The 19,347-nt window shown below is 34.8% G+C and overlaps 1 protein-coding gene across 1 annotated transcript in view; it reads right to left on the reverse strand.

Annotated features, from left to right (window-relative positions):
- The window catches only part of DACH2 (dachshund family transcription factor 2), a 638,219-nt gene that overhangs the window by 28,924 nt on the left and 589,948 nt on the right, over positions 1–19,347 (reverse strand). The window contains exons 8-9 of the mRNA XM_060137515.1: positions 2,983–3,131; positions 2,710–2,857 (exon numbers count right to left, since the gene is read on the reverse strand). Coding sequence (XP_059993498.1) covers positions 2,710–2,857; positions 2,983–3,131 — 297 coding nt within the window. The remainder of the gene's footprint in view (positions 1–2,709; positions 2,858–2,982; positions 3,132–19,347) is intronic.

The following is a 19,347-nucleotide window of genomic DNA, read 5'->3' on the forward strand; positions in this document are numbered from 1 at the left end:
AAATCTGAAAGAGAAATTAAGGAAACACTCCCATTTAATACTGCAACAAAAAGAATAAAATAACTAGGAATAAAGCTACCTAAGGAGACAAAAACCTGTATGCAGAAAACTATAAGAGACTGACGCAAGAAATTAAAGATGATACAAACTGATGGAGAGATATACCATTTTCTTGTATTGAAGAATCAACATTGTGAAAATGACTCTACTACGCAAAGCAATCTACAGATTCAATGCAATCCCTGTCAAGCTACTAATGGCATTTTTAAGAAACTAGAACAAAAAATTTCACAATTTGTATGGAAACACAAGAGACACTGAATAGCGAAAGCAATCTTGAGAAAAAAAATGGCGCTTGAGTAATCAGACTCCTTGACTTCAGACTATACTACAAAGCTACAGTAATCAAGACATTATGGTACTGGCTCAAAAACAGAAATATAGACAAATGGAACGGGATAGAAAGCCCAGGCATAAATCCACGCACATATGTTCACCTTATTTTTGATAAAGGAGGCAGAATATACAATGCAGAAAAGAGAGCCTCTTAAATAAGTTGTCCTGGGAAAACTGGACAGCTACATGTAAAAGAATGAAATTAGAACACTCCCTAACACCGTACACAAAAAGAAACTCAAAATGATTAAAGACCTAAATGTAAGGCCAGACACTAAAACTCTTAGGGGAAAACATAGGCAGAACACTCTATGACATAAATCACAGAAAGATCCTTTTTAACCCACCCCCTAGAGAAACGGAAATAAAAACAAAAATAAACAAATGAGACCTAACAAAACTTCCAAGCTTTTTCACAGCAAAGGAAACCATAAACAAGATGAAAAGACAATGCTCAGAATGGAGAAAATTTTTGAAAAAGATGCAACTGACAAAGGATTAATCTCCAAAATTTACAAGCAGCTCATGCAGCTCAATATCAGAAAAACAAACAACCCAATCCAAAAATGGGCAGAAGACCTAAATAGACATTTCTCCAAAGATATACAGATTTCCAACAAACACATGAAACGATGTTCAGCATCACTAATCATTAGAGAAATGCAACTCAAAACTACAATGAGGTATCACCTCACACCAATAAGAATGGCCATCATCAAAATATCTACAAAAAATAAATTCTGGAGAGGGTGTGAAGAAAAGGGAACCCTCTTGCACTGTTGGTGGGAATGTAAATTGATACAGCCACTATGGAGAACAGTATGGAAGTTTCTTAAAATACTAAAAATAGAACTACCATACCACCCAGCAATCCCAGTCCTGGGCATATACCCTGAGAAAACCATAATTTAAAAAGAATCATGTACCACTATGTTCATTGCAGCTCTATTTACAATAGCCAAGACATGGAAGCAACTTAAGTGTCCATTGACAGATGAGTGGATAAACAAGATGTGGCATATATATACAATGGAATATTACTCTGCCATAAAAAGAAACAAAATTGAGTTATTTGTAGTGAGGCGGATGGACCTAGAGTCTGTCATACAGAGTGAAGTAAGTCAGAAAGAGAAAAACAAATACCATATGCTAACACATATATATGGAGTCTGAAAAAAAAAAAGGTTCTGAAGAACCTAGGTGCAGGACTGGAATACAGATGCAGACGTAGAGAATGGACTTGAGGACACGTAGAAGAGAGGGGGAAGGGTAAGCTGGGACAAAGTGAGAGAGTGGCACTGACATATATACTACCAAAAGTAAAATAGGTAGCTAGTGGGAAGCAGCTGCATAGCACAAGGAAATCAGCTTGATGTTTTGTGACCACCTAGAGGGGTGGGATAAGGAGGGTGGGAGGAAGATGCAAGAGGGAGGAGATATGGGGATATATGCATATGTATAGCTTATTCACTTTGTTATAAACATAAACTAAACACCATTGTTAAGCAATTATTCTCCAATAAAGATGTTAAAAAAAGAAAATGGCCTTTATAATTTACCCTCTACTTTTGTTATGCATTATTCCCCAACATTCACTTCATAAAATTCAAAGTCATGGTATTAATACACTGTATATATTTGACCATGTTTGAGGCTTCTTGCCTCCATGCCTATGTTCATTGTTCTAGAATGATCAGATCACTCATTTACTCTCATGCTTTTCTTGCCTTACTGATTCTTCAAGACTCAGGTTCAAGTGTCAGCATCAGAAAACCTTCTTTGACCATCAATTCCCCACCAGGCTGAGCTAACTACCCCCCTCTCTATATAAACATATATGATGTACATCATTGTTCTTTCCACTTTGTCTTATAATTAGCTGGTTGGTTGTGCTAGTCCTCTGAAATGTAAATCTTTCAAGGACAGGGACTGAGTTTTATCTTCTAACACCAGAATCTAATATTGTTCTTGAAAAAGAGTAAGCATTTAATACATAAGGAATTGTTTGAATCTATCTATCTATCTATCTATGTATATATATATATATATCTCCAAGAGTATTTTGTGAAATTTTGAGAGAACTAAGAATATTCATGTTTCCAAAAATGAAGTGTAGATCTTGCTCATTATGTTTAATTACAAAGAGAAATAGTGTAAACATCTTACCTTGTGGATTGCACACAGTATTTGATTCTTAGCTTGTCATTTGTTTTCAGCAGTTCCTGGCTATCACTGAGAATATTTCTATTACTACTGAAAATATCTCCAACACAGTCTTACCTTATTCACTTATATTGAACTTGTTAAACTTACTTCTGCTTTGAAGCTCAACTGCGAGTTGTCTTTCAAGGTTTTCTCTAATTTCTCTCTCTCTATAGAGCTCCATTCGCAGTTCCTTTTTCTCTTGTTGAGTCTGCTTCTCTTGGATGTGAGCATTATCCAAAGCCACTTTCAGTAGACCCTGTCAAAATACAGCAAATGACATGCAGTTCATCTTATCTGTTTTAATTTCTCAAATATGAAATGATTTATGTAGGTGCTAATGTCTTGTATTACATTTATTTTGTTTATAGAAATATTGTTGACCTGAATGTTGGTCAACAGAGTCTCCACAGAGGACAGACTATCAGCAAAAATGAATGGTCCAGGGAATCCAGGAGGCAATGCCTGCCCAGGAGTCAATTGGATCTTGTCCAGAGGTGACTTCATCATTGGAATTTGAACGGGTACCTCTTCTGCAAGAAACAAAATTAATATCAGAACGTTCATAAACTAACAGCTCAAAATTTTCACTATGTTTCCTTTATCTCTATAAAGATTTTGTTGCTAAAGCTAAATGATGGAAAACTCATAACTGGAATTCATACCTATTTCCCAGCTGCCTCTCATTTCTCAAAGTAAATGTTTCAGTAAAGAATCAGTGAAAAATGAACCAACATTTACTGCTAATTGGCATAAAATTTGGAGAAACAAATTTGACATGCTTATTAATATCTATAAATTAAATAATCAGATAACTTCCTGGTAAAACACTAATTGCTTTTTATTTTTTCCTCTTTAAATCTATCTATATCTATCATCTCCATATTTTAACACCTTTATTGAAGTATAATTTACATATAATAAAATTCATCTATTTTAATTGTATGCATCGATGAGTTTTAGTAAATTTACAGAATCGTACAACCATTACCAAAAATCTATTTTAGAACACCTCAATCACCCCCAAAATAACCCTCATGCCCATTTACAATTAATCTCCTTTCCCATTCCCAGCTCCTGGCAACCACTAATCTACTTTTTGTCTCTATGGGATTGCCTTTTCTGGATATTTACATAAATAGATTCATATCGTAAGTGATCTTTTGTGTTTGTCTTCTTTCACTTAGCATAATGTTTTTGAGGTTCATCCATGTTGTGGCATGTATCAGTGTTTTTTTCCTTTTTATTGCTGATAAGTTTTCTATTACATGGATACATGACTGTCTGTCTAATCATTCACTAGTTTGGCATCTGGGTTGTTTCCAGTGTTACCTTTTATTTTGAAGAATATTTCTTATGAAAAAAAATAACCATCTATGTATGAAACCACAAAGTGTATATTATCTCCCCTTATATTTTTATATTAACTTCTCCCACACACTAATTACTTTCATGAGATTCCCTCTTAGCTTCATATGAAGAGACACCAATAGAATTTTTGTCTAATAAGATATTTCAGATTTGTTTTGCACAGATACATCTAATTACAAAAGGAATCTCCTCTTATTTTGAGAAGCTAACTACTTGGCTATATAATTGAATTCTGGTTGAAAATCTTTGTGAGGTGTATGAACCAGATAGCAAAGTTTCCTCTGTAATTAGGAATTGGGGCCTTTTTGATATATGTAAAGATAAACTGCTACAGAGGTAATCTTGGAATGTAGCCAAACAAACCCTGGCATTCTTAAATGGCTTCAATAGCAGTGCACAATGAGTTGATCACAGCACCTCAAACAAAATTACTCTACTCACCAGTAACTGAGCACAAGCAATGTTTGAAAATATGTATCTCTCTGGTCATAAAAATTTTCAGTGACCCCATATATTTTGAGACTCATTCAGGAAAAAATTAGGCTTGAATCTAGACCTAACCAATTTTCACATGGTTTGAAAACAAAAATCTAGCTATTGGTCTAGTCTTTGTAGGGATAGGAATATGGATTTGTCATACAGTTAGAACTCATTTTTCAATTGCAAGCAGCCTATATATTTAGTGAGCAGAGTCTTGAACCCTATTGATTTCACAGTCATCATGGTTTGCTGTGGGATTTCTTTTGTGGGAAGCTGTGGCATACAATTGCTGGAACTTCTGTGAGATTACTTGATGGGATAGCATTATCTCTGAATAAAATACTCTTGATAGAGATCACCTTTACAATTTCTAATTTTCTAAAACCTATAGGGATAAAAATGCTAATGATTATTTTAGAGAATCAACAGTTTCACCTTATTTGAATACAAAATGTATTTGTTTATCAGTTTTAAAGAATTCAATAGTATGCAAAAAATAGCCTGCTAATTTTCTTTTAGCACAGTAAACTATAATGAACATATTCCCAGGAATTGTTTCGTAGTAAAACTTACAAATAATATTTTGATCATAAATGCAACTTGCTTGTAAAATTAACCCTAACCTCTTATAGAACATGTCTTCCTTCCTTCCTTCCTTCCTTCCTTCCTTCCTTCCTTCCTTCCTTCCTCCCTCCCTCCCTCCTTCCTTCCCTTCCTTCTTTGTCAGTAGTAGTTTTGGAAGAGGCAAAGTATTCCAGAGGGAGTGAGCACATGTTCTGTGATCTATTTCAAGTACAAGGTTTGAACATTGGAAATATCTCATTAAAAATATAAGTTCTAAAATATGTCTTAGGCAGCAGCTCTAATGTCTCTAAGGGATATTTCTCAACAGCTAACAAAGCAATATTTTGCTTTATTTGTGATACTTGAAGTCTGTATTTAGCTAGTATTTTGTCTTCTGCACATGAGTGCATTAAGTGAATAGGTAGAATGACTTCATTATGATCTATCAATATTAATAATAATTGAGGAGGTTCAACATCTTTATATTTATGTTTATAAATCTTAAAGATGAATTTATGTAGCCTGGAAGATCTATTTTTACAAAATAAACCACCACAAAGTGAGAACATTGACTTCTTGTTGATTCCGAGATAATATAATGATTCTCTTGAATAAATATTTTGCATCATGGGAGACTTCTTAAAATTATGGATTCTTTGTCATGTATTACTCTACACACACATGTAACCTCAGTGATCAGGGTATTCTACAAACAAAATACCTAAAAACGAAAGCAATATGTTAGGTATGCATAAAACAAAATTGGAACTACATTAAAATCATCCGAAGTCTTGTATTTGGAGATGAATGAAATGTCATTAAATTGGCTGAAAGTAAGATTACTATTGACTATGAAGACAGATTGTATGGTCTATGGTTTGTAATGTCGCTATATAGAAGACTGAAGTTTCAAAATAGTATTACTCTTCTTTAAAGAGATAGACACAGCTGAATTAGGTGCTGCTTGCTGCAGTGAGGATCAAATGCAAGAAGAATCATATTTCATCAGACCTAGTCAACACCAGGAAAATAAATAGAAATATAAGAGGTATGCAGGCAATGATTCATTTTGATAATCTGGCCCAAGAGAGACACATAGAGACAGCACACAGATCTAAGCTTCTACCAAAAGACAAATAGGACACAGAGGGTAGGAATTGGGATGACAGTGTAGCAGAGGTCACATCGATTTTCAGCAGCAGTTTTCACACGGATGAGATAACCCTGGACTCTGTTTGGCCCATTGTTCATATCTTACCTGTCCCACAAGCAGTAAATTTCCTAGTCCTAGAAAAGGGCAATAAAGAAGAAGAATTCTACTTATGACTTCTTACGATTAAGCTTCTGTGCAAACCAAACATGCTTTTCCAGACCAAGGTCACATTGCATGTTAAGGTCCATAATAGCCGAAAACTAGTCGAAGTGTATTATGTTTGGTGTATATGAGTGGAAACTGTCAAACCATTCATCATTTTTTTTCTGATTTAAATCACATGCTACAAAAATGAATGATAAATGCATTAGAAATCTATTTCAATCTTGTAATAAGTTTTCACATCTGAATGACATCTACATTTTCCTCAGAGTTCGAATAGATGCACCGTTATGTAGGGATTTATTAGGTAGGATTGAGAAATCCTAATTGACAATGAAATAAAATATAAGCAAGTACTAGAAATATAGATTGTCAGTGAAATAAGAGCATCTCTTTGTAATCCAGGGAGAAGGGGTTTTGACGGAGCATTTTGATTTAAAAGGCTAGTGTTCAAAATGTATATATTAAAATCTTTATCAACACATATGAAGCAATGTCATAACCTAAAAGATAAAGATAGGACAACTGCTATCTAGCTGAGGGTATAAGCAACCTCTTAATTTATTGAAGCAAATTTGAGACTGTTTTTATTGAACTTGTTTGTTAAACCTGCCATACTTTGTAATAGCACTTGGAAATCCATTTAGAGAACAAGCTTTTAATTTTAAGTTCTTACCTAGGGCCCAGATTAATAGATACAAAAGTTGACAAGTGTATTTGTAGAAAAAAAAAGATAAACCATATGGTAAATGCTCAGGATGGAAAAGTCCCCCTAAAAATTAAAGTCAAGGATGCTGGAACTTTTCTGTATGACTCTAGGGCTTGTTTTCCCACCTTTACATTGGGTTAAGTTTTTCCTCTTTCCCATGGGCTTTGAGGATTTTGATACAGGACTGGAAACTGAACACAGCAGACTCACTCAGCAGTGGAAAGATACAGCCACCTACCAGGTCATCAATTTTCATTCTTTAACAAATAAATTATATTTCATTATTTGATTTAAGAGCTTTCCCCTAAATAAATCTGGCCCAGGGGACTCTCCTTTGTTGGTGTCATTAGTATTACATTCAGCACAAGCAAGACACCTGCTTCCCTCTTCCAAAATGAGGAACAATAACAACAACAAAATGACCAACTGCTGTGAAATTATGTGACCTGCATGAATATGAGGAAGTGTTCATGGTCTGAGTTGAACAATGACTCAAGTGTTGCCATCATCAAATTTGGAAAAGAAAAACTAGATCCCCAAATTGGCTAAATGCATTAAATCAGAATATCTCAGAGCCTTTAAAATGCTAATTCTAAATATTAACATATGTCACATGTTAAATTAGATAGCTGAGAGCATAGTGACAAAGAATATAAGATGTTGGAGCCTGATTGCCTATGTTTGCAACCCTGCTCTATGATTTGCTAGCCCCTGGAAAAATTCCTTAATCTTTCTGTGCCTCAAGTTACTCATCTGTAAAGTTAGGATAATAATAATACCTCTCTTATAGGGTTGTTATAAAGATTAATAAGCTAAAATTTGTAAAGTTACTCAAAGTAAATGCAATATAAATGTTTGTCAAATAAATTGTTAATTGAAAATTCCCAGGAGTGGAAGAGAACATAGTAACGTATTTGACCACCTAAGCATCCACTAACACCTCATGAAAGACATGTTGGAAAGATCCTCTTCTAGGTAATAACTAGATGAGCCTGGCTTCACCCTAAATTAAGCTAATGTTACTTTCTCAGTTATAAAAGGCCTGAGGAGTCTTCCTAAGTCAAGGTCAGTAGTTCTCAACTGGGGGCAATTTTGCTGCCCAGAGGACATCTGGCAGCGGCTGGAGACATTTTTGACTGTCAAAACTGAGGAGGTAGGGGTGTGTGCTACTGGCATCTAATGGTAGAGGCCAGGGATGCCCTGCCCTCTGTCTCCATCCCCACCAAAGAATTATCTGGCCCAAACGTCAATACTGGTTGAGAACTGCTGTTTCAAAATTACATAGGAAAATCTCAATGAATGAACAGTTCACTAGATCTCCCTTTCTGTACTAAACTTCTAGAGAGTTAATATGCTTAATAAGACAATAAGATCAAATCAGTGATGTAGAACTAACACAGTACTTTACAAGGTATGTTTTAGAGTTCTTGTGCATTTAATTTCAGGTTCCTGACTTCAGTTCTTTGCTCAAATATCACCTTATTAGTGAAACTTACACCAAACATTATTTAACACTGCAGCCTGCACCCTTATTTCCATCCCCTTAACATGAATTTTTCTATAAAATTTATCACCACTTAATATACAATATAACTTATTTATTCACTATTTTTGTTACATTTCATTTTACTACAATATACTCTCCATGAAAGTGGGGACTTTTCCTGTTTTTTATTTCCCATTGCTATCTTCTTGGCATTTAGAATAGTAACTGTCTAGGGTCTTCAACAATTGTAATGATTTTAGATATGTACCAATAATCTTAAAGCGTGAGGTAAGATTCCTGATTATCAGACTGATTCCATTTTTTTCTTTTTATTCCAAAAAGGTAAAATTATATAAATACATGAATATGTAATTTTAAGTTTTTTACAAGTATGTGGTGAAAGCAAGGAAGAAAGAGGGGATCAAGGTAAAGAGTTTCTTATCAACTCTTAGCCTTTCCAATAAAATAAATGATTACTATAGTTTACAGATATTGTGATAAACTGAAATATTACAATTTTGAAAAATAGTTGATATAGTTATTAAAGGATGACTACTGTATATTTATTTAACCTGTCTGCATATCATAGTCCTTTGAGGACTAAAGATAGTAAAAGTATAAATCTTTCTGGCCCATACACATACTTTCTTATCATCTTTGAGATGATGTATTATTGTGTCAAAGATAAAGCAAACGACTGATTTTTTTGAAGTATATCTGTATTTTCTAGAGCTTAGAAATAGAAAACGGCTGGGAACTTGGAATAGAAAGAAGTTTCATACAGAGACTAGAATTTCATCTAAAAACTGCAAGACAGACAAGAATTTCTAATATAAACAACCAAACAGCACCAGAGGCATGTACAAGTCCCTTCTCCAGAAAACAAGCCTGGCTACCTCTGTGAAAAAGGCTGCAGAGAGAAGAACATTAAATGAGTGAAAAGTTAGTATGTAAGAGTTTACATTAGAAATTGGCAAACAGGAGGCAGGAGTGGGCATAGAGGTAAAGTGGGAAGGAAGTTGATGTTTTAAAGAGATGTGTTTAGTAAAAATGGGGGAGAATGCACATATTTCCATCAATCAGCTTACCCTTCCAGGGGACAATGTTTCATTGCCCTGGTTTATCTGTAAAATGGTCTCATGGTTCTAATATAACCCCACTTTTACCCTTACTAGGGGTTCAGTTATCTAGCTAACTGCAGAGGCTGTAAAGCAGATTTTTCATTTTGCTTCCCTGCTGGGAAATGTGCAAATCTTTCCATCAACCAGGGAAGAAAGCTCTCTCCTTAATCTGGCACAAATCAGGAAGAGAAATTTACTGCTTTGACCTGGCAGTTCAGTTGCTAACTTTAAAATCACTAAGTTTTTTTTTGACTTAGTTAACATATCTGAGTAGAGTGGATCAGTAGAAGGTACAAGGGAACAAGTTATTTATCAAGTACCTTAACATCAGTGGTTCTTAAACTTTATCATACATCAGAGTGTCCTGAAGGTCTTTAAAAAATCATTCCCAACTTCCAAAGTTTCTGATTCAGTAGGTCTAGGATAGGGCCTAGCAACTGGAATTCCTAAGTGCCCAGTTGATGTTTCATGTTCCTGGTGTGGGGACCACAGTTTGAGAAACGACTGAGCTATATAAAAGCAAATTTTGCTGCATTTAAAGATGATTAATATTGCTTCCTATTATAGTACCTTTTTAAAATAGTTGTCTTTGCCATTTTAAGAAATTTCAAAATGTTACCTAATTTTAAGTACGTATTTTCACAGCTTCAAAAAATTGCATAAAACTAGAGATACATCAACTAGCCTGTTCTACAGACCTAGAGATTCTGAAAACCAATTTACATTGCACTGAAAAAAAAATGTATAATGGAACCTATTTGCAACATAGAATCAGGAAACAAAACAGTAAAAAAAAAATTAGTGAGTCTATACAGGTAAAAGCAAAATACTTTTCCAAGAATGAATTTAACATAAGCAACTTGAGTACTATTTCCTTGTATCCATGAAAGATGGAAAGTGGGTATTTTGGTAGGGTTAAGATTAAAAATTAAAGATGATTTAAAATCAGAATGATACTGTCATGGAGAACTTGGCAAGAACAGTCTATATAACAGTTTATAATTTGTCACCTCCTATAAACTCTGTAATGAGGAATATGTAGATAATTATACAGGTTTGACATTTATATTTATATGCTCACTAATAACTCTGTAATTATACCTGCTTATAGTCTGTGAATATTTATATTTTTGATGTTTCCACAGTACCAATGATATAAAATTGAGAACATTCTTTTATTCATTAATCATCTCTCCTCTTCTCTTCTGTCTCTGTCCCTGTCTCTGTCAGACACACAAACATGCATGCACACACATTGGTGAGAATATATACTGATTTTTCTGTTTCAGCTAGGAAATAAAAAATTGAGGCACTGAGGCACCATATTTTTATAATAGAAAAAAATTAAGAGTTTTTCTAATAGTTGAGTTTTGGAATCATAATGACTACACTATTGTAAACCTAGCCAGTTCAAAATGACACTGATCATTTAATTTAATTATTTTACAAAACTGAATTTTCTTTAAAATAAATGTTAATTATTAGAGCAAAGCATTGCAATTTTCAGTTTTCATTTTCTGTGTAATGTTGGCATTAAGACCATCAAAACTGTTGCTTCTCCTTTGGAAACCTCTGAAGTTTTATCAAAGAAGCAGGTATCTATTAATAATGCTCAATTCAACAACCTTCACCAAATGCGCAATGCTATTTTTAGATATTGTCTATTGCTATGAGCGCCTATACCATCTGGTGAACAAGATTTTTGGTAAAATGATAATAATAATAAAATAATTCATAAGGTATAACCAAGGGAACAGGGAGGGGTAAACTTCATCACTAGAACAAATTAGTGTGCCATTTTTTTTTTTTTTACGGTACGCAGGCCTCTCACTGCTGTGGCCTCTCCCATTGTGGAGCACAGGCTCTGGATGCGCAGGCTCAGCGGCCATGGCTCACGGGCCCAGCCGCTCCGCGGCGTGTGGGATCTTCGCGGACCGGGGAACGAACCCCTGTCCCCTGCATCGGCAGACGGACTCTCAACCACTGCGCCATCAGGGAAGCACTTCTTTTGTGTTTTAACATTGCCTCTTCCTCATCTACATTTCTAGTTAGGCTGTGGAGCTTGTTTCAATTTTACTCTCTTCTATTTCAATATTCACATCTAACTTAGTGACTTTTATCAGAAACACTTACTTGAGTAAGTTGTGCCTGGTATTGTGGTGTAAATTATGAGTTCACAGGTTTGTAAATTGAAGAGTGTTGTAGTGATTTCCTCTAATAATTGTATTAGAAATCTCAATCAATTGGAAAGTTTTCACAAATGTATCATTCACAGTAACTTCAATAGTTACTGAAAGGTTAATCACCAGATACACCCAGTTTCTTATTTTAACTTTTTTTTTGACTAAATGTATGATTCTGTTGTTTTACTTAAAACACAATGAACATGACTGAATCTCTCTGTGTCTTCGAATGTTACACCTCTAAACTTCAGTGTCCCTATTTGTAGAATAGGAAGAACTACTTCAGAGTGTTTGTGGGAGTTTTAAATGAGAAAACGAACGTGGAAGCACCTAACACTGTACTTAGCATATAGTAGGCCCTTAGTAAAAATTGGCTAAATCTGAAACTATGCTAGCCTTCTAAATATGGAATGCTTAAGAAAAATGATTGAACTAAATGTACACTGACTCGCCCATGAAATTTCTTTTTCTTTAAATTTCTTATGGTAAATTGATTGAAAGATTTAGTTAATGTAGCTACCATTAATTAAGATTTTGTAGCATTGTATTTTGTTTTCCTAATAACCAGACAAAAACAAACTTGCAGTTTTGTAACTAAAATCTCTCAGATTAGTTCCAAGGTAGTTGGAAGACTTTAGATTCACATAATTTGAGTCATATTTTTTTCTCTTAAGTTTAATTGAGGCTACATTTTTATTCCCGTGGAGAATTGCAAGTTTAAAATAAGTGTGCTTTCTACTAAAAAAAAAAAAAAAAACAGGAAAAATCTATCTTAAATATTCCTGCCAAATTCAGCCTTATTTTATTAACATTGAAATTCCTTCACCTACTATCTGTTACAAATATTTATGGATCCATATGGAATGGCAGATGTTGAAGCCGAAACACTGCAGGTATTTTTCACTTTCACTAATAACCCTGGTACTTGAGGATTTTTTTCACCTTCTATCATAAGAGCTCTAGTCTGAATAAAAAATCTAAAAATTTCACTGAATATAATATTTAGAATTATAAGACTATGTCTATGCTGAAACTGGGCCTATGCAGACAAAATAGAGTTTGATGTTTTTAATAGCCTGCAAATATATATATATATATATATATATTTACTATATATATTCAAAGCGTGAAACAAAGCGAATAATTGTTTGGGTGATCAAGATTACTATAATACTGCACAAACTGATCAGAACTTTTCAGGTAATTTCTCAGATCTCAACTTCCAGTGACAGTTTAGGTCCCTCTGATTTTCTCCTTTTTCTTTCCTTATCTGATCCCAACCTAATACATACTCATAACACTCATAATCAATGATATATCAATGATATTTCTTTTGAAGAAAAATTATATTTTTAAGATTCACTTTGCACAAAGCCCAACAAAAACAAACAGTTAATATTAAATGCAGTTCTCTAACATTTTCTATTTCTATGAATGTTTAAAATATTATGAACTCAGACAGAGGAATCATGTAGTGAGAATAAACAGAAAAAAAAAGAAATGAAGAAATAATACCTAATATCTTGCATTATGAATGTGTTGTAATCAGACTTGAATATATTGCCCAAACTTTCTGTTCTAGATTCCAATTCTATGAAATTGTTTTCTTTTATGATGCACTTATTTGGATAAAGTGCTTTAAGGAGCAACATTATAACATTCGATTCCAATGAAATTATATTCATTTTAGTACCATATATTAGCCATTTCTGCATTTGACCTGCACATGTCTTCACATTTGCTTTGGATGGCTTTAAGGAACATGGCTCCATCCCCTGAGCTGCTGTATTCATCCAGTTCCTTCAGAGATTGTCATTTTCCTAATCTGAATTGATCACTAGGGAAAATCATTTTGCTCACTGCCTCTGGGTCCATTGTCACCTCCCAGCCATTATTCAGTTCCCACTTGGCAATTTTCCAGTATGAAAATACCATATTTTTATACAATATTGAAATCACTTCCTACTTTTGGTTACTGACAATGGATTCCATCCTACCTTCAGTTAAAACACCTGTATTAACAGATAGTGAAATGTGCTATAGTTAGCCTGTGATTGTCAAGAAAAATCTGTATTACAGTTTCTTGGGAGAATGTACTAATAACCCAAGTAACCATCGAATCTAATTTAACACTGTCTATGAGAATATCTGATGCTTTAAGAAAAACTTTCAGAGGGTAAAGGCAACACAATATGCTATTCAAGTTTAGACATTAATGTATATTTATTGCTTACAACATCCCATGAGATACTTTCTTATCTGGATACTTATAATATGTGTTACCTTTCCCATTTGCCTAGAAAGTGGGCTCTACGGTTAGCAAAATTCTATTAACAACACCTCATAGCTTTTTAAACTTTGTAAGCCCTTCCAAACATTTAAAGTATATAGAGGCTGAATTTTCAGGTCCCAGATAATATTTATTATTTACTTTTCAATGAAATAAAACATTTTATAAAGGATAATTCTGCTATTATGTCTTTCCCTGCTTAGACTTCTTAAATAGCATATCCTATGCCATCCTCTGAAGCCAAGAAGTAAAGACACACAGTAGTAGTGTTTCCACAGATGTAAAATACCTCTAATAAAATAGAAATATAAGACAGGAACAAATTACTCAGGTCCACTATAATAAAAGACATGTCTTAAAACTGTATTACACTAATGATACTGGCATTCCCATTAGTATGTTGCATATACCCTTTCAAAGCTGTATACCCTTTTCAAATGACATGGCCTTTTTGTAATACTGTTTGTGTCCAAGCAGGTACAACGCTTGTAGGGAATGTATCTAGGGAGCCATAAAACTGTTAGAAAATATATTTCTCCATGATATCTTAGTACTTTGAAAAATTCTATCACAGGGAAAAATGTTTTGCTGTAAATATCTTAAAAACCTTATAAAGGCAATGGCTTCCCAAAGCACTTGTTTAAATAATTTTAAGAGATAGAATAGAATAGTCTTCTTATACACTATAGCTCAAACTCTTTATAATTTCCTTGATTTTTCACAAGCCTTGTTCTTTAATTTTAAAAGATTTTAAGTGCATTGCAATATGTATGCTAATATGATAATGAATAATCTGGCTGCCAATTTGCAATATTACAATACATTTACCAAAACGAAGGCAAAAAATGCATTTTCCTTCAGCATAGCTTTTACTATTTCTGCATGAGGTATTGTTTGATGACTATAATTTAGCAAAGAAAAATGACATTTTACATACTCAATGTGCTGTGTATTTCTGTAAAGTTGAAATGAGTCAAAGTAGGGAAAAATGACCTATGCACTCTTCATGGTAGTTTACTTAGAGTTTAACTTAGAAGCAAAGACAGTAAAGTCCTAAATTCTGGATTTGGGGAATTGAATTTTGGAATATATGTTTTTGTTTTTATGCTTTTTCTTTTTTTTAAGAAAATCTTATGAATTATTTAAAAATTAAGTTCTTCACTGTTACATGTTGCCTCTGTTCAGGCCTCATAGATTTCATTTCCATATTTGTGAACAGGAAATGTTAAGTGTATGTGTGTATGCATATGTGTGTGTGTATTCTTCCCTAACATTCAAGACACGTAAAAGGAGGGGAAGGAGATCAAAATGGTTCAGTAACAGGATGTGGAACTCACTTTCCCCCACAAACATGGTTCAGTAACAGGATGTGGAACTCACTTTCCTCCACAAACACATCACACATATATCTACAAGTGGAACACTTCTCAATGAAAACTAACTGGAAACTGGGAGAAGGACTCCTGTACAAGCAAGGCTGAAAGAAAGATACACACATGATAAGGTAGGAAGTGAAGAGAAGTGATCAGGTTGGAACCTGTGTCCTAGGGAGGGGATTCAGAGGGAAAGGGAGATTATGCAAGTGGATATCCTCCCTGGGGAGTGAGCAGTTCAAGTCACATACTGGGCACCCCAGTCCTGGGGTCGACACAGGAAAGATGGCTCCCTTGGCTGGTCAGAGGAAGAGTCCTGGTGAGAGCAACAGGAGGGCTGTGGGAAGCTTAAACTCTGCTTGTGAGGAGCACACACACATATGCTTGCTCACGAAACAGGGCAGAGAGGGCAGACTAAAACTACACAGGTGGCTGACTGGTTTCCTGTGACCATAGCAGCATACACCCTAGCCTGAGCCATGAGAGAGCTCTAGCCATGCTTACTTCACATTGTAGCTCCACACTGGAACAAGGGCTGCCTGACCAAGGAAAGAGTTCAGCTGTGAAACAGAGCCACACTGGAGCAAGGGATGCCTGACCAAGGAAAGAGCTCAGCTGTGAAACAGAACTGGCTAAGATCCAAAGTTTTGTCTGAGCAGGGTGAGAGCAGCCATTATTGGTACTTATATAGGGAGTACATTGGTAGCAGCCCTGACATCTGTTTGTGGCTGAACTTCCACAGCCTGAGACCTGACACATGCTGAGAGCCCACACAGACCCTGCCTACCCTGCAGTGCAGTTCCACACCAGAGCAGAGGCAGCAGAGGCCAACGGGAGAGACTTGCTGTGAGGGACAAAGGGGGCTCAGACCCAAAAAGGCATCTAGTGTGGCAGGGCAGCCATTGCTGGTGCTTACACAGGCAGTGCGTCAGAAATAGCCCTGACCTCTATCTGTGGCTTGACTGCCATAGGCCATGCACAATGAGATGCCCAGAACACACATGAACATCTCTTGCTCTTGCACTGCTCCCCTCAGGGGCAAGGGTGCCAGGGCTGGGAAGGGAGAGGGAACACACTTGAGTGCAAAAGAGTCAGCTCAAACCCGAATCTCAGGGCTTCAGATCCAGCAACTTGAGACTTGACCCTGCACCTGATAGGGCAGTGAAGCCACTTAGTAGAGGGGCAGCCCCAGCTCATGCCTGGCTCTGGCCCTAGTCCCTCCATCTCCAGCTTCACCTCTTACCAAGGTAATAGCTTCCAGGACACCCTGGGGGAAAGACATGACTGAAGTTCATGTCTAAAGCTACTGGGCACAAGCAGACAGTATAAGGACACCCCTTCAAGACCTCATCCAGGTATCTGTTTTACTTAATTTCATAAAGACAGAGAAAGTTAAGCAAAATAAGATAATAGAGGAATTGGTTTCAACTGAAAGAGCAAGAAAACAACCCTGAAGAAACAAATAATGAAACAGAAATAAACAATTTACCAGGTAAATAATCCAAGGCACTAGTAATAAGAATGCTAACTGAATTAGAGAAAAGAATAGATAAACACAGTAGGAATTTAAATAAGGAACTAGAAAATACAAAAAATAACCAGTCAGAGCTGAAAAATGCAATAACTAAAATGGAAAACACACTAGAAGGAATTAATAGCAGACTAGGTGATACACAAGAACATATAAGTGATCTGGAAGATAGAATAATGGAAATCATCCAAAGGGAACAGCAAAAAGGAAAAAAAGTTAAGGTGAGAACAGTAAAAGAAATCTTGGAATAACACCAAGCATACTAACATTCTGTTTCCCCAGAAGGAGAAGAGAGAAAGAAGGGCATTGAAAATATATTTGATAAAATTATGGCTGAAAATTTCCCATACCCAAAGAAGGAAAGAGATATCCAGCTACAGGAAGCATAGGAATTTCCAAACAAGATAAATCCAAAGAGACCCATGTCACAATTAAAATGGCAAATGTGACAGAGAGAATTCTAAAGGCAGCAAAAGAAAGGCAAAGAGTCATACACAAAGGAATTCCCATAAGGCTATCAGCTGATTTTCTGCAGAAACTTTGCAAGCCAGTAGGAAGTGGCATGATATATTTAAAGTGCTGAAAGGGAAAACCCTGCAAGCTAGAATATTTTACCCAGAAAGATGTTCATTTAGGATAGGAGAGACAAGGAACTTCTCAGACAAGCAAAAACTAAAAGAGCTCATCAATGTTAAACCTACCATAAAAGAAATGTTAAAGATGTTCCCTAAAGAAAAAAAAAAAAAGAAAGAAAGAAAAGGCTATAACAAAAAGTAAAAATACATAGGAAAGTAAAAACCCCACTATAAAAAGGCAAATATATGGTAAAGGCTGAGGATCTACAATTTAAAGAAGCTAGTGTGAAAATTAAAAGTCAAAATATTGTAAAATTAACTATGAGTACAATAATCAGTAAAGGGATAAACACGAAGATGTAAAATATGACATCAAAACACAAACTGTGGGGGAGAGGAGTAAAAAACATTGATCTTTAAAAATATGTTTGAACTTAAAGGATTATCTTCTTAAAACAGGTAGATACCGTTATAGATCAACATATATGAACCCCATGGTACTCAACATATACACAAAAACTAGAGAGAAAGGAACACTAGGATACCACTAAAGAAAATCATCAAAACACAAGAGAAGAAACAAAAAGAAAAATAAAAGAACAGAGAAGAACTAGAAAAACAATGGGAAAACAAGTAATAAAATGGCAATAAGTACATACCTATCAATAATTACTTTAAATGTCAACAGAATAAATCAAAAGACATAGCGTGGCTTATTGGATAAATAAAAGACCCATCTCTATGCTGCTTAAAAGAGACTCTCTTCAGAGCTAAAGACACACACATTGAAAGTGACATGATGAAAAAAGATATCTCATGCAAACAGAAAGACAAGAAAGCAGCGATAATGATACTGATATCAGAAAAAAATAGACTTTAAAAAAATCTATAATAAAAGACAAAGAAGAATATTATATAATGATAAAGGGATGAACACAAGAAGAGGATATTATACCCATTAATATATATGCACCCAATACAGGAGCACTTATATATATAAAGCAAATACTAACAGATATAAAGGGAAATTTTACAATAAAACAATAATAATAGGGGATTTTAACACCCAACTTACATCAATGGACAGATCATCCAGACAGAAAATCAATAAGGCAACAGTCTTAAATGCAACAATAGACCAGTTGAACTTAATGTATATCTACAGGACGTTACATACAAAAACAGCAGAATACACATTCTTTTCAAGTGCACAAGGAACATTCTCCAGGATAGACTGAATGCTAGGCCACAAAACAAGTCTCAACAAATTTAAGAATTAGAAGTTATATGAAGCATTTTTCCGACCACACCAGTATAAAACTAAGAATCAATTACAGAAAGAAAAATGGGAAAATCACAAACATGTGGAGGCTAAAGAACATGTTACATAAAAATACAATGGTTCAATGAAGAAATAAAAGAGGAAATCAGAAAGTACTTCAAGAATGAAATGCAAATGAATACACGAATTTTAAAAATCTATGGGACACATCAAAAGCAGTTCTAACAGGGAAGTTTATAGCAATACAGGCTTACTTAAGAAACAAGAAAAATCTCAAATGAGCAACCTAACCTATCACCTAAAGGAATTAGGAAAAGAAGAACAAAGCCCAAAGTCAGCAGAAGGAAGGAAATAATAAAGATTGGAGAGGAAATAAATAAAATACTAAAGACAGGAGAGGAAATAAATAAATTAAATAAAATAGAGATAAAAATGATAGAAAAGATCAATGATGCCAAGAGCTTGTTTT

Source organism: Lagenorhynchus albirostris, chromosome X (genome assembly GCF_949774975.1).
Source record: "Lagenorhynchus albirostris chromosome X, mLagAlb1.1, whole genome shotgun sequence".
In the NCBI taxonomy this organism is placed as follows: domain Eukaryota; kingdom Metazoa; phylum Chordata; class Mammalia; order Artiodactyla; family Delphinidae; genus Lagenorhynchus; species Lagenorhynchus albirostris.